This window comes from Muscardinus avellanarius, assembly GCF_963383645.1.
Source record: "Muscardinus avellanarius genome assembly, chromosome: 11".
In the NCBI taxonomy this organism is placed as follows: domain Eukaryota; kingdom Metazoa; phylum Chordata; class Mammalia; order Rodentia; family Gliridae; genus Muscardinus; species Muscardinus avellanarius.
The window spans coordinates 53256492-53281691 of NC_137797.1; the positions used below are offsets into that span (position 1 = coordinate 53256492).

General features: G+C 40.1%; 1 protein-coding gene across 1 annotated transcript; it reads right to left on the bottom strand.

The window, feature by feature from the left end:
- Positions 1 to 11607: 11607 nt before the first annotated feature.
- Positions 11608 to 11925, bottom strand: LOC308269946 (zinc finger protein 644-like; the record flags this gene model as incomplete). The annotated part of the gene is made up of 1 exon (XM_080705523.1): positions 11608 to 11925. One exon carries the CDS (start codon positions 11923 to 11925, stop codon positions 11608 to 11610), a length of 318 nt encoding a protein of 105 aa, XP_080561649.1.
- Between the last annotated feature and the right edge of the window lie 13275 nt (positions 11926 to 25200).

Below are 25200 nucleotides of genomic sequence, written 5' to 3' on the forward strand. Positions count from 1 at the left end.
TTATGGCCCAGAATATGGCTGTGAACACTTTTGTTATAGTTAGATTTAAAATGTCCCTTAAAAGATCATTTATTAGTATTCAGGATTGATATCTGGAGTCATGAGGATTATCATCTCAGAAGTGGGTTTGCCTGAGTGGTACCCAGAAGGATGGTAGGATGTGGCTGGAGGAGGTAGATCCCGGCGTCGGCCTTGGAGATGACATACGGGCTCTCCTCCCTCTGTGCTCTCCCTCTTGCTCTCTTGCTTCCAGCTTCCATGATGTGAACTCAGCCCATGTGTGATCTCCCTCTCCCTGGGGCCATCTCCTGAGATTTGATCCCCAGCTTCACATGGACTGAACTAAATACTCTAAGATAAATCTTCTTTCCTCTAAATTACATGACCAATCTTTTAGAACTATAGACAGGATTTTTGTTTATTTTTGTTTTTACTTCAAGGCCTTTGCATTTATTCCCCCCCCCAAAAAATGTTCTTTCTTCAAATATCAAAATGGCTCACTCCCTCATCCCTTCAAGTCTGCATTCAAGTGCCATTCTCTGGGAGCCCAACTCTGACACCAAATATATAATATGTATATGTACTGTACTAGATACTCCCCACTCTCCTTTCCTGCTTTAATTGTATGTGCATGTGTGTTCATGCAAGTGAGTACATGCATGTGTGCATGCGTGCGTGCGTGCGTGTGTGTGTAGCCTTTCCTTAGTGGAACATAAATTTTATGAAGAAAGGAATCATTGTTTACTTTACTCATTAGTGTGTCCAAGCACATGCGACAATGTCGAGTACATAATATGTGCCCTGTCAATATTTGTTAAATGAATTTGGCTCTTAAGATCAACCTGTGAGATAGGGATGATTTCATGACCATAACTTTATCAACATAGTAACTAGCTAGTAAAATGTAAAATTGAGACTTTTTATGCTCTCTGCTTTATAGACTCCTTTCCAATTAATGCTAGATGTATTGTGGTCATTTTGTGCCATTTGCTAGAATCCATAGATTCCAAGACAGATGGACATGGCTCTAATTTTAAAAAGGTTCATACGGGCTAGAGCTGGTCTTGCATGATGGAGAATGTCTGAGGTGAAACTGAAAAGTGGCAAAGTCTTGTGCACCATGCTTAGGTTTTACCCAGAAGACAATGAGAAACCATGACATGGCTTAAGAAAAACGTGGCACTATCAAACCTGCAAATTAGAACAATCAAGATTGAATAAATTATTTTAATTCAAATAGCACTTTTTTGAGTGTCTCTTGTGTCAAGGATCATGCTCAAGGTTGGAGGTACAACAGAGAACAAAAAGCCTTCATGAAGCTTATAGCCTAGTAGAGAAGAATAACAATAAAGAATCAAGTGAAAACACAACACAATTACAGGCAGTCATAAAAGTCTGAAATAAAGGAAGGTAAAGGAATTGAGAGGTTATGAGATAGGGTGTTTATTAAATAGGGAGGTCAGGGAAGGTCCTATAATGAAAGTTACACTTGAGCAGAGATGCCAATAAAATAAAGGAGAGGACGACATCTGAGGAGAGTTTCAGGAAATAGGACAAGGACTATCACATGCAATGTTTGTGACACAGAAGTGAGCTCCATCTTCATACTTCAAGAAAATCAAGAAGGCCAAAGTGACTGGGGTTCAGTGAGTAATAAAGAGTTATGCAATAGGACAGAGAGGTAGGTGAGATAGATGATAGTGGATCACGATCTACAGTTGGGTTTTGTTCTTAGTGTAAAGATGGGAAACTATTGGAAGATTCATATTGGGGAAGTAATGCTGTCTCATTTACTTTTCAGGTTGACACCAGTGGATGTATGGAAAAAAGACTGGCAGAGCAAAAATAAAGCAGCTAAATCAGTGATAGTATTACCATAGAGCAGACAGAAGATGATAGAACATGGAGTCCCTAGTGGGTGTGGTGAGAGATGGAATTGGTGATTGGGTTAGTCAGGGATGAAACCATAACATCCAATATAAATACATTTAAACTAAATAATAAGAAAATACTTTATCTCTTATTTTTGACTTTTATCTTGATCTTTAATTGACTATGAACTTAAGGATTGACTCCAGCAGTTATCAATAGAGAAAATACTAAGGTCAAATATAGAATCTCGGGGCACTCTGACATTAAGAGAGGTAGAAGACTCATCAAAGGAGACAAAAAAATTAAGATTAGAGGAAGATCAGTGTAGTGTGATGGCTAGAAAACAAGCAAAGAAAATATTTTCAGAAGGAAGGAATGGTTATTTTGTTTAAAACCTACTAGTATGTTGAATTAAATGGAGGTATTTGAAATTGGTGGGATGACCACTTCTCTTTCTAGTTAATAAGTGGCTGTGAGTTTACTTATCAAAGAAAAGCTAAATCCATAATTCTAACTGGTTTCAGTGGCGCAAGAACAATCACTTAGTTCGACATTTCTTTCAAGAAGGGTGACCAGTCATCCTGATTTGCCTGGGAATGAGGGACTTTTTGGCAGCCAGGACTTTCTAATATTTTACCATAGGGGAAGTCTATGGCAAACCATATCGGCACCTTACTTTAAGCAACATTTACCCCTGCAGACACACACCTACAGATGTGGGAACTCGTGATCACACGCACTCACCTCACAGCACTGCTGTGGCTGTCTTGTGCCTTTCAAGTAGGATACCCTGTTGACAATGTATGCTGTTTTTGGTGTTGGAGAAAAGAAATGGGTTGGAGATGGGTTGGAGAAAAGAAAAGGATAGTAATAAGTGGCTGACTCAGCCGGTGGTAGGTAAGGAGACCAGCAAATGCCTAACTGTACTTGTTCAGGAGAAAGATAACAGTAGACGATGACAGCAAAGAAGCATGGATTCCATAGTATGTGGTCATGCATCAGAAAAAAGGGGAAGGAGGGACAGGGAGGTTTCTGGTTTGGACATATAAACAAATGGTAATCATTTATAAAAGTAGGGAATATGAGAAATATAAGGTTTATGAGAGAAAATGAGGAGTCTGGGTTTGAATATGTCAATGCTACAGTGCCTAGGGGTCACCTAGAGAGTGGAGTACAACAAGGTGCCACTTTAAGGACAGGAATGGAGCCTTCCTGTCTGGGTTTTAATTCTGTCTCCATCATCTATTATTAGCACTGTGACTTCGAACAGACTCCATCGATTGTACCTCAGGCATCTCATATCTAACATGGACATTATCATGGTGATCCATCCAGAAAGGCGAAAGTGACAAAGCTTCTGGTACAGAATAAGTGACCTCTCCTCTCCTCATAGACTGGAGGAAATGTAGATGGGACACAATTCTAGGTAAATGGGCTCTTCTGGACATATATAGCACTGTGCACACCAAGAAAACAAAGCCCTTGAGAGCATAGGAACAAATAGGTGGGAGATGGGGAGTATGTGTGTGAGTGTGTGTGTGTATTGTAGTAGCCACACTGGTAGCAGTAGAAATAGTAGTGGAATGTATCACTTAACCTTGTTGTCACTGTGCACCAAATACCTGACAAGAACAACTCAGAGGAGGAAAGGTTAGTTTGGCTCACAGCTGCAGAGGTTTAGTCCATGGTCAGCCCAGCCCAAGGTAGAAATACCTTGACAGAGGAAAGCTGCTCAGGGCAGCTGGGCGGTGGGGTGGGGTGGGGTGGGAGAAGAGGAGGAGACCAGGGACATATCTGGTCCCCAAGGCCACATCCCCAGTGACCTGCCTCCAGCCACACCCCATCTGCCTGTAGTTACTATCCAATAAGTCTATTCAAATGATTCATCCACTGTACTGGGAGGATGGGAAATGGGGATGCGGTGGGGGGGCACCAAGTAATGTGTGCATGTATGTCATTGTCAACATGATTTACACTATGATGTAAGACTATAATGCACCAATAAAAGCACAAAAATTATTAACCCTTAAGTACTTTTATCCACTGATGAGGTTAATTATTCACCTGGTTCAGTTATTTTACCTCTGAATACTTCTACATTACAAACCCCATGAGCTTTCATTCTACATCCAAATTATAGTAGCATGGAACATATCAGTTATAATGCCAAAATTTAAGTTTTATAAAGTATAAAACTTAACATGTTTTATGGCTATTAAGAAAATGTTAAGTACATATCATGGTAATATGAGATATTGATTTTCTCACCTTCTTATAATTTTGATAAGTGTCCTCCAAAGGTCCCTGTGTTGCTGTCTTGTCCTTCAGCAGAGTGCTACTGGGAGGTGTTAAAATGTTAAAGGTGGGGCCTAATTCGAAGGCCTTTACTAGTGGGGATATCTCCTTGAAGGGGCAGTGGGACCCCGGGCCTCTTTCTCTCTCTCTTCTACTTCTTGGCCATAAGATGAATATTTTTGCTCTACCACACACCACCACCGTGATGTGCTGCCTCACCATGGGCCCAGAGCCATAGCCCAAATCAGGTTCAACCCTCTATAAACTAGAACCTCCAAAATATAACTTTCCTCTTTTAAAGGTGATTATTTCAGGAATTTGTTATAGTGACAGAAATCTGACCAACACATACAAGTAGAATTTGTGGTTTTTGTTAGTTAGCTATTTCTCCACAATAAACCTTGTCACAATCTGTTTAAAAAATCATAATTTATCTGCTCATAAGTTGCTATCTCTTGGCGATTTCGACTGGGCTCAGCTGGACAATTCTTCCGCTGGTCTTTCCAGGGTCACTCATCTAGCTGCCGTCACGGAGGCTCTACTGAGGTTGGAGGGCTTTCGCACATGACTAGAAGTTGTTTTCCCCTATTTTTCATCTGCATGGAGCCTGGTCTGGGCTTTCTTCTCTGGCATTCACAGGGCAGCAAGAGCCTGAGAGCTAATAGGCCTTTTGCAGCTGAGACTCGAAAGCCTTAGGATGTTCCTAAAGCTGTATTCTGTTTGTTGAGGCAAGTCACAGAGCTAGCCTATAATGGGGGGGGGGGGCTCTATGTCTTGATGGGAAGAGTAGCAAAGTCACATTGCAAAGAGGCATGTGCACTAAAATCAGAAGAATTGTTATAGTCATCTTTGAAAACAGTGCTCTGATAGCATATTCCTTATGTCATTATCATATGACCACCCAAGTAGTCTCTTAAAATCTCCCTACCATGAACTGGGTATAGAGGATCACACTTGTAATCCCAGTCCTTGGGAGGCTAAGACAGGAGAATCACAGATTTAAGGTCAGCATCAACAACTTAGTGAGATCTTCAGAAACATAGCAAGACTGTTTCAAAAATAAAAAATAAAATAGGGTTAGGAGTGTAGTTGAGAGGTAGAATGCCCCTGAGTTTAATCCCAGTAGCAAAATAAATGACCGACTCCCTACCACCAGCAATGCCCACAATAAGCCTTGGGCATGAAATGACATAGATGTGGTAAAGGTAAGAATGAAAGAAGGTGCAGATTGTTTCAGGGTTTATACTCTGACATGATATTAATTATTGTCAAGCTATTCCTTTGTTCCAAAGATGTCCTCGTGCTATGTTGGGTCATAGAATCTTGCAGACACATTGGAAAAAGTGTTTGTGAGGTTGTCCACAAACTGCAATCCTATCTCAGCTTCCCAAATGTGGGGATTACAAGCATTCGCCACGCCTGGCTAGTACCTTCCTAATAGAACTCGAAGTTTGTTTAGGGGATGCATGGATTCCAAGAATGAACCTTCACTAATATGGACTAATAATTATCAGTTGTGATACTTGGGAAATTCATAGGCCATTTGCAATATGATCCACATAAAAATAAAAAATATTTTTAATTGAAAAAAATTTTAAAACACTTTCTTGACCCCACGTCTCGTTTGCAATTTCTAACTAGGGCTTCTGATTTGTAATTCTCTTTTCACTGTGGAATTTGAATTCAAATAAAAAGTATATTAATGGGTTCATTGTGACACTCTTGTGTTACATGCCAGATATCTTGTACTTACTGCCTGCGTGACAATGGTAAAGATGATTAACCTCCTTGTGCCTCAGTTTCTTCAAACATCAACTGAGGAAAACCACAGTATCTATCTCATGCAAAAGTTGTAATGATGACATAAAAATATAGGTAAAGCTCTTGAAAGAGTGCCTAGCACATGGTTAGCATTAAAAAATCCTTAGTTATTATTATTATTGTGGTGTTTTTACTTTTCTTTTCTCTTCTATTTTGTGTGATTTTATTAGTGCATTATAGTCTTACATCATAGTATAAATCATGTTGATAATGATGTACATGCACACACTTTTGGTCCCCCCTCCCTATTTTCCTCCTTCCCAATACAGAGTACCCAGATTGACATTGGTATATTCACATGTATACACATAGTCTAGGGTAGTATTTCTATTAATGAACCTAAATTCTTCTCCACCCCTACCCTTTTATCTCCTCCCTGGCTCCCCTGAGTTTTCTCCTCATCAGCTGGAGTCTCTCTTGCATCCCAATCACTCCCTATCCTGCACATATTAGGTCTAGGTTGATTCCATGCCTTAGCTATTGTGTGCTGTGCTGCAGTAACATGGAGAGTGAGATGATTCTCTTTCCTTGGGAGATTTCTTATATGCCACATAAGATATGTTTGAAAAATTACACAAATATGCTCAAATATTTCCAGTTTTTAAATGCTTACATTTAAATTGGGGAAGAGAACTATGTATGCATCAAATATTTAAGGAACAATAAAAAGGCTTTGTTTGAGAAGAATAAGCACTTGGACTATCACCCCTTGTGATTGTTGAGGATGATTGATTTGAGGACATGTGAAGACTGAGGGGATGGATCACTTAGAAGGATGGACTTAGGAGGACTTTGAGAAAGGATATTTGGTAGGAGAACAAACGAGCAGGCTTGACAATGGCAGTCATCACCAGCCTCCCCCTCCCTATGATTGTGTACACATGAAAGTGGCACGCTATTTTCTATTTTTCAAATTTGATTCTTTTGAAACATTCTCTCACCTCTCTTTCTTGGGGCTGTGGGCCAGAAATGCAGTTACTTGTCACCTTGACATAATGCTAGTTTACTCATACTGGGTTGTTGTTTTTGCAGTCACTTCAAGAGGTGAGTTTTCCATAACACTCTCAATTTCTTTTTAAGAAAAATTCAAAGTCGATTCAAAGAAAACAATGTTAGCTCTTCCCAGTGAAGAGGAAGGCATTTCCTAAGCTGAGAACAATTTGCTTATTTCACCCACCCTACCCAGATTCCACTCTCTGGTGGAAATATGTGCGTAATTCTACAATGATGTTTCTTCGTATGTCTGAAGTTTTATGTAGCAGTTTTACTAAAAACCGCAAATTCTTAGCTACACTCTCCTTAGGTTAAAATAAGTGAACACACTGAAAGCAGTTAGAGAAGAGTCTGGCATTGAGTGAAGATTGATTTCTGCTTTTTGTCTAGTGACAACTTTTGACTGTTCTCTCTCCAGAAGTTAACATTTTATATACTGATTTTAATATACTGATGTACAAGATACTCAGATGGTCCCTTGTATTGTCTATGTTGGAACTGATCTTCCAGATACCTGCACTGCACCAATTATCATACTAAAGCTCAAGGCTCATCATGTATTTTCCTTTAGAAAATTCTGCACGGCTTCCTGCAGCACACACAATCAAGTCCAAACCCCACTGCGCGATGTTCAACACCATTCACAGCCTCTTCCTGGTCCAGCTTTCTGGGCTTCCTTCCTTCCCTCTCTTCTAATGCTATGTGAATTCTTCTGCTTCCCCGGAGCTTTGATAAGGCCGATTCCTCAGTAGACTGAGCTTCCTTCTTTTCTTTCTGAGAGTCTTCTCATGACCTTTCTAGCGCTTTCCTAAGTTGCCTCTTCATATCTAAGTAATTGGTCTTCTTCTGGGCTCCAGTAGCCTTTGATTTATCCTCCCAGCTGGTTACTGGTAGTCTTCTGCCTTGTAACAAAAGCCATAGTTTATTTAAAAGCACAAGATAGTTGGCTTCACAGAACAAGCCTACCTTCCAGGTCAATGAAAAATTCCAATAATTTATTTTACGGCCAGTAGCTTATTCAGTTTATTTGTACGTTTGTTGTTTTGGGTCAGTCTAGAGATATCAGAAGTTTATAAGAATTTTCTTAGAAATCTGATGGTAGGTCATAAGTATACAAGTTGAAAATTAAAGGCGCCTTCTCCAGACTGGATGCCTCTCTAGTGTCTAGAGTTCTACTTACATTATCTCCTTTGGGCCTCTTCCAGGTTGGCCTCACTAATCCCACTTTAAAGACAAGGAAGCTCGCCGGGTGTGGTGGCGCACGCTTGTAATCCCTGCACTTGGGAGGCGGAGACAGGAGGATCACACAGGTTCGAAGGCAGCCTCCCTGGCTTAAGAGACCCTGTTTCCAAATAAAAAGTATAAAATAGGTCTGGGAGTGTAGCCCCAAGGTAGAAGGGTTTCCAGGAACCCCAATACCACCAAAAAAAAAAAAAAAGACAAGGAAGCTCAGATTGAGAATCAGAGAATGTTCTCCCAAGGCACCTGGGGGCTCAGGAAGGAGAATCTAAATGTCTGGAACTCGACTTCTTAGGCTGGATTCCTGGTTCTATTGTTTTCCAACATGTGACAGTTACTGGACACCTTGCGTCCTTTGGATTCTTTTATTGCAAAATATGATGGTATTGTCTTACTCATGAGTTTTATTTTCTTAAATAAGTTTAAGAATGAGAGATTGGTGGCAAGTACACTATTCAGTGGGAGGGGACTTGCCTTGAATATCCAGGGCTCTGGGTTTGATGTCTAGTAGAGCAATGCATAAATACATGCATAAAATGAATAAGTAAATAAATAAATGAAAAACAAAAAGGGATAAAATAAGTTAAGCGGTTATAATAGGGCCTGGCATGTAGTAAGCACACATAAGTGTTAGCTATTATTATTATCACTACTATGAACTTTAATGAACACAAAACTAAAAAGCAAGTGAATCAGAATTTGGAGCCAGGTCATTCTGGCTTCAAAGATGTTCTTATTGTACACATAAAATTGCTTCCTGGGAGGTCCATTTGCCTTAAGATTAAAGAAAAGTGTGAAAAGCCCTGTTTAACTTTTTCTCAGGAATACAAATCCTTCATCAAATAGTTTGTCTTTAAAAGGCACAACCTATGTACGACACTTAACTTTCTAGGAGTTGAATATCCCAGAATATTAGCATGAGAGAGATCAAATTCTGCTTCCATACAAAAAGCATGGTGGGCCTCATTACAAAAATCATGTCTGGGAGGTCCGCTGTGCCTGAAATAGTGTCAGTACTTGTCTGCTGGTGTTTGGACCTGGTGTACAAGGCCATGCTTCTGGAAGGACTCACATCGGCCTGGGCTTGCTTATTCGTATGGCCCACACAGTCAGCAGCCCTCTTCACCTTCTGTACCCACTAAGGGGTGAAGGAAGGTTTTGTAAAGTTGTAGTAGTGTCTCTTCCTCCCCTCTTCCTCTGTTTCCCAGAAAGGCCTGGGCCCCATCTTTCTCAAGAAGAACAAAGCAGAAGTGAGAGGCAGATAAGAAAGGTGTTATATTTAGCATGACTGGCTTCGGCTTAAGGTTGGGACTAAATAGCCATGTAGGGTAATTTTTTTATATATCCTTTGGGTATAATTTGCTATATCTGCATCCGCATGCTACTTTAATTATGCAAGAGACTTAGATTGTGAGATAAGCTCCCTCAGGGTATTCTGCTTTTAATTTGGTTAAATTCAATTAAATCCAACAAATTCATGCTGACCTCAAGCTATGACATCAACCTGGGTTCTGTAGATATAAACCTATAAGATAAAGCCAGGCATGACTATGATCCTCAACTACTCTGGAGGCCAAGGCAGGCAGATGGTAAGCTCAAGGTCAGTCTGGGCAATTTAGTAAGACCTTGTCTCAAAATAAAAGGTAAAAAGGGCTGGGGATGTAGCTCAGTGGTAAAGTGCTTGACTAACATGTGATAACCCTGGATTTGATCCCCATTACTGAAAAGAAAAAGTAATTCTAACACAATGTGCTATGTTCTATAGTGGGAGTATCTATAGAGAATTATGAGCCAGTATAAGCAGGAGAAATGACCCAGATGTCTGGCTGGAGCCATTGGTACTTGGGGGAGTCACTGGAGGAAAGTCATCTCTAAATAAAAACTAGGAAATCATCACATGGATAAAGAAGAGACAAATACATCAAGCAAAGTGTACGGCAGAACCAAAGCTTAGAGATGAGAAGACACCTAGTTAATTCAAATGATTACTTTAGAAAAGTCACTTGGAAGTGCTCTAAATGTTAAACTAACAATTATTAATATGGTTACTTTATAGATGAGGAAGTTCACTTGCCCAGGGATATAGCCAGCAAGTGACAAGATTTGAATAGGATGAACTACCGCCATAGAAGATATGCTTACTATGCATTAAATGTAATTGTTTTGGGTACCTCTAGGCTATGCTCCTAACCCTTTTTATTTTTTATTTTTAAATTTTTAAAAATTTTTTCCCATTCCTCCCAGCACATTTATTTCAGTAATCCCGTTATGTCGGTTCTTAGCATGAGCATAATGTTACACAATTTTCGTACATATAATCACATCCAAAACAAGTTCTAAAATTTAAATTGTAAACGTTCTCTTCATATGTAGAAATATTTTAATTGGTGTATTAAGTTTTGCTAACTGATCAAATTTGGAAGATAATATAAATGAGAAAGCCTATTCTAAATTGTGTAGTGAGCACTGTTTATTACATTTCTACAATGTTAAGTAAAGTAAGAGGCAAACCTGTCTTGTAAGCATGTCAAATTTCAGGTAAAACATTAAAAAGAAACAAATCTGTTAACAAAAGGATGTCTTGCAATACAGAACATTAGCTTTTTAAAATCTATTATGATACAAAAATGTAAAGGGTAAATAGCATCTTTGTTGACAAAGTAGGAGGTAGCATGGATGCACCACTTTATTGTCTGAGAAATGTAACTGGAGTAAAGAATATTTCCTTACCACAAATAATTTCCAGGACTATGTACATATTTCTTTTAGAAATACTTGTTTAAACAAATCTCCCTCCACTTTTTAGTATAAAAAAAAAACCGTACCGTGTGATTTTTAAAAAAACACTTACACAACTAGATAGAATAGTACTCTGCCCTATTTGAGTGAACAGTCTCAAACTATGAAGTACATGATATTTAATGCCCTATGTTGAGTAAATGTAGTTAGCAGTTCCTGGTATTATACAAAACACTAAATACATACAAACAAAATATAATATCTAATTTTTCTATGCAAGTCTTGTGGGGGAATAAACAGAGTCTTGATTCTGGTAACACTGCAGAAAACATAATTTTCCAATAAGTCTGTCTATACATATCCATGTGCAACAGTTTATAAATGGCTGCTTACATTTAAGATCTTCTATTGAGTGAACAGTTAACCAACAAAAACTTAGTAAATCTTAAAAACACATCTCCCACCCTGTATAAAATATATAGACTATTTACTGTTTTTAAGTATTCAATTTGCTCTGATGGCACTGTAACTCAATTTCCCCCATTTTCCTGCTTTAGTATTTATAAATAGATAACGTGGCTTACAAAAAAAAAGACAATTTCAAATTTACATCCAATTCAAATATGCTATTTAAAAGGAATCCCAGTTCTATGAAGCTGCTTCTGCCATTAGTAGAGAAAATGAAGTTTCTGTAATGGAAGCAGGCTTTTTAAGTAGTGATGTGACTTCCACCATGCCAGCTCCAGTCCGTGGAAGATTAGTGTTCACAATGTGTCGTTGTGAGTGCTTAATCCAGTCTTCCTGAACAGACAAAGGTCCTCGAAAGACTAAGCCACAAAACCTGCATCGGAGAATGTAAACCTCGTCAGCACCATGAGGTAACGTTAGCATTTTCTTCTTGCTTCCAGATCTTGACCTTGATTTCTTTTGCTTACAATCTAAGGCCAGATTTTGTCTTATTAACATCTCGCTGCAAGAACAATCTCATCCAAAATTAAATGAAACATATGGCACTGAAGGCAAAGTGCAGGTTTCCCTTCTTTGAGGAACTTTAGTTGTGTATTTTTTGAAATGTTTTCCTTCTTGTGGGACCAAACAAGGTAACTAAACTTACTGCAGAGGGGGAATACACGAATAAGGCCAATCTAAAACATCACTCGAAAGCAACCTGCTTGGCATTAGTCAGGGCGGGCCAGAACAGATGATGGTGATTGGGTATTTCTGCTGAAAGGTTTAACTTGTATACAAAACAGAACCATCATTTCAGGGCCCCCAGTGAACATGTATTCCCCTCGAGTTTAATGATCGAGCAAGAATCTCTTCTAAACATCAAAGTTTTTATAACAGCTCCTATTTAAAGTCAGTAAAACGCTTAAAAGACGGTCCAAGAAAACTTTTCCACTAATGTTGCTAAACCATGGATGGATCCCAACACGAGAGTCGTCGGTGGAAGTCTCGAATCAAGAAACCTTGAGCTCCACCACCTAAGTTTGCAATCACTGAGAAGGGTCTGGGACAACTCATCTTCAGGTTCACGGGAGAAGTGGAGCACACCTGCTCTCCTCTGGCAGAGATTAAGCCCCCAGGGACACAAAGGCCAGGGAATGAGACCTCGGGTTCCGCGGGCCCCCACGGCCGCCGCCACCCCGCACCCTGGGCCCGGGCTCAGGGCGCCGCAGCAGCAACTCCGCCTCCTCCGCCACCGCCGCCATCTTCACCCTTTTTATTTTGAAATAGGGTCTCGCTAAGTCGCTGAGGGTCCTCCTGCCTCAACCTCCCAAGTACTGAGATTACAGGTATATGCCACCACGCCTGGATGAATTTAACTATTACTGTATATCCCACCTCTCTAGATTGGCTTTTTTCAACCAAGATTAGCCACAAGAAACTTCTGTGAGATGTTTGGAATTATAAAGATCCTGGCTCTTTCCTTAGAGAATGATTTAGTTCTTCCTTTTAGTAACTGTCTCCATTATCCTGCCTGATGCTCAGACCTGATCCTTGGGACTAATTCATGACACTTTTTAAATTTCATATCCAATTCATCTCCAGCTTCTCTCTGTTCCTCATGAGAATCACTGTACTTCTTTCCATCTTAACTCCCAGGACCCAAATCCAAGGCATCCATACCAAGTGACCCATCAGCTTCCCTTCTAATCCATGCTGCAAGCCAGAGCCCTGGCGATCTTCAGGCTCAGAGTTCCCCTGTGGCCGCACGTCACCCTTGGGATCCAACCCAGACCTTCAGCATGCTTTCAGGGCTCTGCATGGCCGGGTCCATGCTGTTCTTCTGGATCATTTCATACCACTCGTCCTCTTGTCTGGTCATATTGTTGTCCTTTCACTTGCTCCAATGTAACAAGCTCATTTCTGTCTCAGCATTTCCCTACATGCTGCTATTCTTTCAGTAGACATGACTCTGGTTCCTCCTTGGGTCTCTGACATGCTCTGACCTCCTTGAACAAAAGGTCCCTTCGGCGATTCTCTTGTAGAGCAGTCTGGTTTTTTTTTCATAGTCTAATTTGTTGGTATGCATATATGTGTGTGCATTCTAATATAAATGTCTTCAACACAAGCTTAAATATTCCATGAGGGTTTCTGCCTGCTGTATTCTCTATTCTATAATGCATGCATAGTCCAGAACAGGGTGCAGACCACAGGTACAAGGCAGTCTTAGTGAATGAGCTGTGAGCAGAATGGACACAATGCTGCTGAGATCAGAAGAGGGGAGATGGGATTTGGCAAGGAGGGCACTGGTCACAGGTGATGTTGCTTCACTGGTTTCTGTTGACAGTGGGAAGAAATCAGATAGAGTGAACTGTGAAGATGAATGAGGAAGAAAAGAGGAAATAAAGTTAGTGTCACAGGGATGTAATAGTGATTACTATGTGCTGGATGCTGCATTTAGCATTCATTATTTATTGTTGTGCAACCTTAGTTTTGAGTGAGGGAAAGTACCTCAGGGAGGCTAAATAAACCTGTTAACGAGCCCTTTATCACTGTGACAAAAATCATCCAGAGAAATAGCTTTTATTTATTTTATTTAATTTTGTATGGTCCTGGGGATTAAACCTAGGGACATTCTACTGCTGAGCTACACCCCCAGCCCTATTTTTTTATTTTTAATTTTGAAATAAAGTCTCACTAAGTTGCAGAGAGCCTCACTAAATTGCAGAGGCCCACTGTGAGCCTGTAATACTCCTGTTTCAGCCTCCTAAGTACTAGGATTATAGGCAACCATCAAGCCTGGTAAAAAATAATATTTACTTATTTATTTTTAAGCACAATACGATTTATTTAGATGCTTAAAATTAATACAAAGGGAAATGAAGACCACAAAATTATACATACTACAGCAGTGTGTCATATATTAAATGTCATAAATGAATACACCAGGGTGGTATTTAAAGAGGAAGCCACTCCTTGGCTTGCTGCTTCAATACAACATATTTTTATTAAGAACTAAAAGATGTAAAAAGTTATTAGCTTCAAAGTAAATTCCTGTATGTGATTTTAGTTAAAAAGATTTCAGAAACACCTGAAATACCAGTTTGTTTGTTTTTTGCTTTTGACAGCTGTAATGTCAAAGGTATTCAGAACAAGAAAAATTCTACAATACAATAGAGTCTGATATATATCTTGGACATGTGCTGGCCTCTGTTGCAAGATTGTACAAGGTTATATGCAAAATCTAAGTCTGTTCAAAAGTTCATACTAAAACCAGAAACAAAGCTATGATAGGACACACAATAACAATATCACAAACATCACTTGAATAGGCCTAAAAGACCGTACAATTATACATTTCAACTCTTCAGAATGAATACATGAAAAAGAAATTGAGTTTCACCTATCTCCCATCCACATAAGTCTGTCAGCTTCTCATTAGGTTCTCCCTAATGATAACCTATAGAAAAAAATTTTTAAAAGAGAGTTTATTTTTTGTTCACAGTTTGGAGGTTTCAGCCCATGGTTAATAGCCTCACAGCTTTGGGGCTTGTGGTGAGACATTGCATCATGATGGGAGTGTTTGGGAGAGGAAGCCTTCAATACATGGTAAAGTGAACCTGAGGAACAGGAAGGGGCTATGGTCCCTGTATCCCCTTTAAGGGCGTACTTCCAAAGACCTAATTTCTTTCCAATAGGCCCCACCTCAAAAAGGTCCCATCACCTCCCAGTAGTGCCACAGGCTGGTGCCCAAGCCTTTAGTTCATGGGCCTGCATGGACATTTAAATTCCAAACCATAACACAAAATCACATATCGAGAACATAAGTACAACCAAGACCGAGCCTGATGTCCACATTCATTGTCCTAAACAATAAGTAAGTGGCTCTTGAGTGTGCAGAGGAACCATGGAGTGGGTGACTTATTAGAGCTAAGTAGGCCCAGGACTCTTGGTTTAGCATTTTGAGTCTGACAGGTAAACTCTGTGGAGTCCCATTCCATGGAGTATCACTCCATGGTATACTACACACACACATGCGCGCGCACACACACACACACACACACACACACACACATACACACCCACAAAATTAGGTCACTCACAGATTCTGATCTCAGCCTTGGGGCCTGTGAGACATTTCATTTCATATATATAATTTATAAATTGTTTTTTCTCATAAGTTTATAATTATTAAATGAAATAATTTACAGAATGCTATTGCACAGGAGATACACAGTAAATGCGGGCTTCTGTTCTCTCTCCTAGGCTCCCTTTTCAGTAACATTCACTGTGTTAAGAAAGAAGCCAGGCATGGTGGCGCGTGCCTGTAATCCGAGCATTCTGGAGGCTGAGACAGGAGGATCATGGTTTGCGGCCAGCCTTGGCCACTTAGTGAGGCCCTTTGCAACTCAATGAGACCCTGCTTCAAAATAAAGAATAAAAAACCCAAAAAACAATAACAAAACAACAACAACAACAAAAACAACAACAAACAAGTGAAAGAGATAGGTAGTAATTTGAAGTTGTATCAATTTCTGAAGAATTTTTATTATTTTTTCTATTTCTAATTTGTACACAGGGAAATGGAGCTACAGAACAGTTCAATAACTTGGCATAAGGTCATGGCTAGTAAGCAGCAGCCCTGGCAACCACTATGTTATCCTGGTGGGGAAATTAGTTTGGGCAAAATGTCTGCAGTTAATGATTGTTGAACTGAATCTCAGAGTTTACTTGTCTTTCTTCTGCTTTGTTTTTGAAAGTGTGGGAGCTTCCTTTTTCCCTTCATTTGTTGGATTTGACTTTGGCATTTAATTCTTCTTTAATAATTCTTGTGTTTTTATTGTAAACATCAAGTTCTTTTTACAAGACCATATGTCATCAAAATCAAAGATCTTTATTTATAGCACAGTGAAAAACACTCATATTTTGAATATTTGAAATCATCTGTAGAGGCTGCAGGAACTCTAAGACTTCAAAGTAGCATGTGTGAGTTAAAGAGAGGATGAAGTCTCTGCCTCAAAATGTGGACTTACCTGCTTCTAGAACTCTACTACACCTGAAGTAGAAAGATGAGCAAGTGTCTTGGGATCTTGTCTCAGGCTTTCTCCTTCCAAATCCTGAGACTCTATGTCTCAGGGATGGCTTATTTCCAGTTTTAATCTGACTGTGTCTTTACCATGCAGAACCATATGAGCTCACATCTCTATTTCTGTGGCTTTTCTTTTAGAAGGCTAACATATAACCCAGTCCTGAGTGGAAGCCCCTGCCCGCACTGTCAGCTAAAACCTTAGTGTCCACCTAACTTGCTTAGATGAGAGAGACTTCAGTAAGAATCCAAAACTTTTTCATTTAGATATTTTGATCCCTTTGTATTCCGTGGTATTTTTGCTTCTTTTTAAGACTCATTTTGTTTGTTCTGATATGTCTCATATTGACTCATATTGTCCTGGGTTTTTAACTAACCTTATCTCAAAATCTGCTAATATAGCACGTTAGAAATATAAACATTCAGCCGGGCGTGGTGGTGCACATTTGTAATCCCAGCTTTTGGGAGGCTGAGACAGGAGGATAGGGGTTCACAACCAGCCTCAGCTACTTAGTGAGGCCCTTTGCAACTCAGTGAGATCCTGTTTCAAAATAAAAAATAAAAAATAGGGCTGGGGGTGTAGCTCAGAGGTAGAACGCCCCTGGGTTTCACCTCAGTACTACAAAATAAACAAATAAATAAAAATGAACATTCCTACTGCTCTTTTTGCAATGAGCACAATGAATCTGACCACCTAGAAATAGATTCCATTCTATTTTCCAAATTTGTATTAACAGCATATTCATCAAGGTTCTCCAGAGTAGAACCAAATTGTGTGTGTGTGTGTGTGTGTGTGTGTGTGTGTGTGTGTGTGGTGTAATTATGTGATTGTGGAGGTGTGGTGAGTCCATATTGAGGGGAAATGTTGGCAGACTGGAGACTCAGGACAGGCTTGATATCCCTGTGTGGACGTACAGTCTGCTGTAAAGCCAGGAAGAGCTAGTGCAGATGAAGTCAAAAGGCAGTTAGTGTGCTTGGGGGGGGGGGTTCAGCTTTTTGTTCTATTCAGAACCCCAACTGAGGCATACCCATGTGATGGAGGGTAATCTACTTCACTCAGCTAAAGTCCACTGATTACAATATAAATCTCACCCTAGAACATTCCCACAGAAGTATCCAGAAGAATGTTTGACCAAATATCTGCACTGTGGTACAGTCAAGTGGACACAAAATATTAACCAATATTAAAAATATTAACTTGGCATTTTTCCAATCAGAGTCTGTAGAGCAGTATTCCAGAAGGTGTGGGTGGGCTGACAAAAAACGAAGAGAGAAATAAATAAGTAACTGAAAGGGAGGAACCAAAGGTTAAATACGTTTTTGACACGTGATCTATTGTCCCCCATGTTGCATACTCTCCTGTTAAAGACCGAGAATTCCTGATGTCCAAGAAAGTGCTGGGCTTTGCAGGTTTGTGTAACTGTCAGTGGAGGAGAAGGAGGTGGCCTTTACTGTGGGTGCTTTGCCTCGCAGCCCAGCCCCCACCACATATTGGGAGGAAGTGGGGCTGGGTTTATTTCTGCATAAACCTCAAATCCTAAACCCTGGCTCTCAAATCTAAATTAAGAAATGTTTGTCTAAGTGCTAAAAATACATGCTACTAAGTAATCCAATAAATTATGACAAGCAAGCACTTTATGCTCAGTGTCCGCCGACCTCCGAAGCCCCAGCGAGGTGGTGACAGCACCACACTGCATCCCGCCGAGAGGTCCTGGAGGAGGCTTGGCCATTCCCACTCCGTTGGTTTTCTCCCTGGAGAGTTCCTTTCCATTTTGTTTTCATTTCTCTGTTCCATGCTATTTAACCTTTCTCTTTTGCCAGTTTGCATTTCCTGCCTATCTTTAGGGAGTGCTGAACAAATTCAGAATGAGTTATAGCACAGAATGAGCCAAGCTTTTGCTGTTTTTATGTGGCACCTGCTGGTTTCCTTCTGCATTTGATGGCAAAGGCTTTCTCATCCTATACACATCCTTGGGTGTCTTTTCTTAATTGAAGTACTCACAGGCCGGAACCAAGTTATGTACACAAAGTGGTGATAATAGGTATGGTTAGTGGCAGATAAACATATGTTTGTTGAATTTAGTGATGTTAATCGAAGTTAAAGCATCTGGGAGAATCCAGACTCCACTATTGGGCCAGGTTCTATCTCTGACTTTGGTATGACTTCTCTTGAAATGTGCTCAGGAAAGGGAAGCTGATTGGACAAGCTCCTCTTATCAATCTCCTTCTGTTTTAGGGAAAGAAGTGGAGGCAGCTTTCCCTATGAGTTCCAACAAACTAGATCCTTAGTTAAAGTGACTTAGACGCTTACCATAAAGAGTAAAACCAATGAGAAAGATAAAGCAGAATCACTCTAAGTCACAAGCTAGTGACTAGGGCTAAGGGAGGCAGAAAAGAAACGTCAGAGTGGATGGCTACATTTCCACAACTGCTCTACAGAGAGGGAGGTTGGCATTTTTTTCTTCTGATGATGAATTTAAAACCCCCACATAAAGGAACATCAAACCTTTCCAAACCCAAAGTAGACTGCTTGTTCTATCATTCCATAATCGCTGAGGGAGGCTTGTGAAACCAAAACAGCACACTGGAAGGCAGCGCTTCATCCCTGCTTTGGACTCTGCCGTACCATTCTCTGCATCCTCTTTAATCCCTCTAATATAAATGCCTCCTGCTTTGTAGGCTGAGGACAAGCATGACTGCAGAGCAGGGGTGAGTCTTGGCTCTCACAGGGTTGGCCTCCTCTCTGAGACCCAATAACATCCACGTGGACCCAATAACATCCACGTGGGTTCTTCCTGATCCTGTCTCTTCTGCTCCATGGCTGTAGCTGTGGAGGGAACCGACACCATGGGTGTAGGCGTGCTGTGATCCACCCATCCTCAAGACACCAGGACTCCCAGCCTCAATCTGCTTTTCTCTCCACTGGAATTTGCTCATTAGGCAGGAAGTAAGCAATATAGTTTATTATTGAGCAAACCCAAGGCTTTGATGTTATTACCAGTGAATTGCAGAAAATAAACATGGATAACATCCGGAGTGTGCTTTGGCTGGCACATCATTTCAAGACCCAGTCTGTGGCCCTTCTTTAGATCCATGCCATTGAAAATAGGATGTCTGGAGGAAGGTGGCTCCATCTACATTTTGGGGTCACTTGGAAGGAGTTACAGTATAGGCACTGGAGTAAGAAATAGCAACATTAGTTCCTGAGAAAGACCACAAAAGCAAGACTGCATTTATAGTGGTTGTTAAAAACGGCTTAAGTTCTTAGTAATCAATCGTTGGATAATTGAACCACAACCCACAGTTTGATTAAACTAGGTCAAATTTGAGTTTATGGCAATTGACTTTTTGTAAAGTGAGCTGGTGCAGCAAAGAATCACACAGAAATGCTGCTACCCAGAACACACAGCGAGACCACGATGTTTATTCTGCATCAACACCTTTGGCATGGAAGTTTTCTGGGGTGTGTGTATATGTGTGTGTGTGTGTGTGTGTGTGTGTGTGTGTGTGTGTGTGCGTGTTACTAGGGATTGAACCCAGGTACTTTCTACCTCCTAACTATGTCTATGTTCTTTTTTTTTTTTTTAACATTTTGGAACAGGTTGTTAAAGCTATTGTTAAACCTCCTATCTTAGCCTCCCAAGTACTAGGATTACTGGCATGCACCATCACACACAGCTAGTTTTCTGTTTCTTTAGTAAGTACGTGAGTCCACTGAATCAATATCACCCACAAACCTCTAAACATCAAAGGGCTCTGCCAAATCATGCCACTTAAACTTCCTGTGCCTCAGTTTCCCCATCAGAAATATACCTCACAGAGATGTGTTGAAGATTAAATCAGATGGCACTTGATAGAACGGCAAACACACAATAGGATTAGATAATCAGTGACTGTTAATTGTACCTAGGCCACTGTCACCTTCTCCACTTAAGGAAGAAGATAAAATGCTGAAGTGAGTTCCCCAGGATACCACAGTAATAACCAAAATGAGTCCAGGGGTCTGACACCTGGAGGCTGCCCCATACCTGCTTTCCTCCCATGGTCCTAACATGTGCTCCAGCCAGGGCAGGGACTCAGAGGAGAGACCCTGCAGAGGAGAGAACGTTGACTGCTCCCTGTGAATTCAGCACAGGAGGAGGCAGGCTCTGATCAGGTAACACAGTGATGAGGTGGATCTCTTCCTCAAGTGCGCTGGGTGTTTATGATAGGATGCAACTCTTACTCATTAAGGGGTTATCTGAAGGAAGCCTCTGATAATCTCTATTCATCGATAAAGAGTAAAGCAGTCTCATCTGAGAATAGCTTCTATAGGGTGTTTCTGTGAGCAAGTGGCCCCTTAGTGACTTCCCATGCAGAATAATCCTTGGTACCCAGTGAGGGGGTGTTTATGAGGAAGAATCAATTATAGACAAAAAGGAGCTGCATGTCTTCACATATTTGAGGGAACTTTTGAAGTTCTCACTCCTGCCACCTGTGAGGCATATCAGCACCTACTTAGGAGAGAGGCTATGACCCATCTTAATCCAGATCCCCAGGGCAGGGCCTTTTCAGGACAGAAATGCACCATGGCACTCGGCTTATCATTACATCTTTCTAAGGAAGAAAATAAGGTCTTATAATACATTTAAGAGCCGGACATAAGTTTTTAATTAGACTCTTAGTTTTATTTTCTGAACTTCAGGGATCTTACTGAGGGAGTCTCTGCCAGCATTTATATATTGGAGAGTTGCTCCTACGTATTCTTTCAGTAATCGCAAAGTTTCTAGTCTTATATTTAGTTTTTAAATCCACTTTGGGTTGATTTTCATGCAGGGTGAGAGGTAATTTCATTCTCTTGCATGAATATCCAGTTTTCCAAGCCCCATTTCTTGAAAAGGCCATCTTTTCTCCAATACATGTTTTTGGCACCTTTGTCAAAGATCAGCTGGCTGTACCTGTGTGGATTTGTCCCTGTATCTTCTATTCTATTTCAGTGGTATATGAGTCTGTGTTTATCCCAATACAATGGAAGGAGAGATCACCAGGCTGAGTGTGATCAGCTAGACTCAGAAAATCAAGGGCTACATGTTTATTTCTCAAATGAGGAAGTTAAAGAAAAAGAATAGAAAGAAAAGAGACTTCATAAAAATAAGAGAGAGAGAGAGATCAGTGGTAGTGGAAGGGGTTGAAAAGGAAGAAGGGAGTGGACACAGGAGATTTAGGGAAGGAAACAGACAAAATAATGTTATGTAAGAATATGAACATATTATCATCAATCTCACTGACATGTACAGGGAGGGAAGAGAGGAAGGGGCCAACATGGGGAGGAAAACACACTAAGTAATATTGTGTGTAGATACAAGTGAATATCCTCGAATCTCACTATGATGTGAGATTCTCACTGCACAAGTAAAGAAATTAAAAATAAAATAAAAAGTGGAGGGCAGCTGGGGATGTAGCTCAGTGGTAAAGCACTTACCTAGCATGTGTGAAGCCCTAAGCTCAATCCTGAGCACCACCAAAGAAAAAACAAACAAAAAACAAAGAAAAAAATAATTTAAAAATATTATAATGTACAATTCTAATATAATATAAAATTAAAAGCTGGAGGTAATGAAAAACAAATCAGATAATGACTTATTTCCAGCCAAAAAAATGGACTTTCACAATTTTAGCATCACATAGAACATTGATACAACACAATGCAATTATGTCTAGGATTTTGGTAAAAGAAAGTAACAAACATTGCAATGATCTAAAATATACTACAGTAGTGTCAACCAACATTTTCAGTCATGCACACTCTCCTTCTTCACACTTAGCCCTTACATGAAGAATACTTATTGAGTATTTTGACTAAATTGTCTATATGATTATCTCCGTTTTCCAGCTCACCTTTACATGTTTAGAGAGCTTTGGAGGCAGTATGTGAAAACACAGCTCACAGTATTTTCAGTTGTGCAAGTGCAGTATTAGTGATGATCATCCTCCAGCTCATGAGGGCTGTTTTAAATATAATAATGTGATATTGATTGAAAATATGATGCAGAGTTTCCCTCAAAATTGTTCTTTCATGAAATGAGTGATAGGATTTTAAGGGAGGGAAAGGAAATGATCTCATAATGGATAGGCACCATCTCATGCAGGGGATGGGGAGAGACCAGTCAAGTCCAATCTGAAGAGATAATAGTAGCCTGGTCATTTAAGCTAATTTTTTTGGTGTGTGTGTGTGTGTGTGTGTGTGTGTGTGTGTGTGTGTGTGTTCATAAATTTGTATTGGTGCATTGTAGTCATAAATTTCAATGGGTTAAAAAACTTGTGGAGATATACATGCACACATTACCAAACCAGCCCCTACCCAATCTCTAGCCCCTTCCCTCCTTCTCCTTCCTACCCATGCCTGGCTTCCTGATTGACTTTGATATGTTTAATTTAAGTACATCATGTGCTTTAAAGAGTTTCCCTTATCCTCCCTCTTATCCCCTCAGATATGTCACCTTAATTGCTCCTCTAGGGTCTCTTCTTCATCTAGAGTTCCTCCTGTTACCCACTTCTCCCTAATATTTTGCACATTAAGAAAAGCATCTGATTTCTTATTTTTTTTGTGACATTTCACTGTAAATGCCATAATTTTGTTCTCTCTTATGGCTGGGCAAAATTCCATTGTGTACATATCCCATAGTTTTGAAATCCACTCATCCGTTGAAGGACATCTTGGCAGGTACCACAGTTTGGCAATGATGAACTGTGTAGCTATGAACATGGTTGTTCATGCATTAGTTTGGTATTTTGGTTTTTATTATTTTTGGTAAATACCAAAGGTGGTATTGCTGGAGTGTAGAGAAATAGAAGCTCCAATACATTGCTGGTGGGATTGCAATTTGGTGCAACCACTTTGGAGAAGAGTATAGAAGATCCTGAGAAGAATGAAAACGAACTTACCTTATAATTCATCTAAGCTAATTCTTTTTTAAATTTTTATTGGTGCATTATATTCATACATCATATTGGGGTAAAAAACTTGTGTGTACAGACATGTACACATCACTGATTTAACCCCTACCCAATTCCCACCCCATTCTCTCCCCATCCCTCCCTCCCTTGCTCGGCTTAGTGGTTGACTTCGATATGTTTAAGTACATTGTGTGTTTTAGAGATTTTCCTCTTCCCCCCTCCTTTCTCATCTAAGTTAATTCTATGTTGGCAAAACTATTAGTAGAACTGAAATACCTCTTAGGCTCTTAAGGCCATTAACATCAACCATCCATCACCCTTTCCATATATGCAAACTATTAAGGGAATAAAAAAGTTTGGGGCTTAGGTAAGGAAGGAAATGGAAATAAAAAAGGAGTTTGACTGCCTGACTCCAAGTAATGTATAACCCTAACACCAAAATAGTATCCTTTTGTGAGCAGAACCCATCAATAGAGCAGTGGCTCAATGTGTACTTTGATTCAGGCCTCTAGTCAGTGCGGGGCCCGCGCCTGAACACACACTCTCACCTCTCCTCTGAGAGCTGTCAGAGCCACTTGCCAGTTAGGGAGAGAGCTCTGGACCTCATTTAGAGAGGCCTTCACTGACCTATGTACGAACTGGACTCAAGGCCTTGGCCACATAGATTGTGGACTAGCTCATTCTTCCTTTTCCAGAGGAGCTTGCATCATCTGGCCAATATTTTTCTCAAACATCCCCAGGAGAGGAGTCATCACAATTTAGCACTGCCAATCTATTTCAGTGTTTAACCTAAATCAATAATGTAATTAATAGGTGTATAAAGGTGAGTCCTTTAGAGAACATAGTTGAAGATTTCATTAGTATAAAAAATAAGAGGTTTTCCCTCTTTACCTCTTCTTAGCCTCATTTTCACATCACTTAATTGGCTTCTGAATAGGTTTATTTCTTGAATTAGCCACCTAGAGATTTCAAACCAGAATCAGAGAGTCTCACATACAAATGGGTTTTTTTTTGCCCTATTTCTTAACATCTAATGCCCTCTGGTGGTAAAGTCAGGTGACCTGCCATCTCTTTTGAATTCTCCAAAGTGAAACATTTCATTAAAATAAAAATTAGTCTCTTTCTCAGCTGTGGTAGTGTGTGTGTGTGTGTGTGTGTGTGTGTGTGTGTGACTCTATTCTTTACTATGAAACAACAGAATCATCTCATTCCCCAATGGATTCGCCTGAAAATTAGGGATAAAAAAATCAGGCAAGACTTGAGATTGGAGAAGAACAAGCTGGGTCTTTAAGGAGTTACACGTGAGATGGCAAACGTGATTATGCTGTTATATCAGCTAACTTTCATTTAACCACACCAAGCTGAAAGCATCACTACCCTCTGGACAACTGGTCATGTTTTTACTGGGAAAAGAATTTTTCCCTTTGTTTCTACGCTCTGCACTGGGTTTGTTCAGGAATGAAAATATGACACATTTTGCTTGAAAAAATAAAGACAAGCATTCATCATCACTGGCAATTGGTTGAAAAACATGTGTCAGGCTGTATGTGTGTGTGTGTGTGCGCGCACGCACGTGTGCACACACTCTGACATTGCTTATTTGATGTTAAGAATGTGAGATGAGGTGAGAATAGAGGGGTGCTGAGTCTCGCGGTCTATAAGATTGGCCTCAGCTTTATAGAACAGGGGTGTCAGCCTTTTCTCCTATTCTTCTTACTCTGCTTTCCTTTTAAAAATCGAGAAGAAAATTCCATAATAGTAGAGGAGCGCTA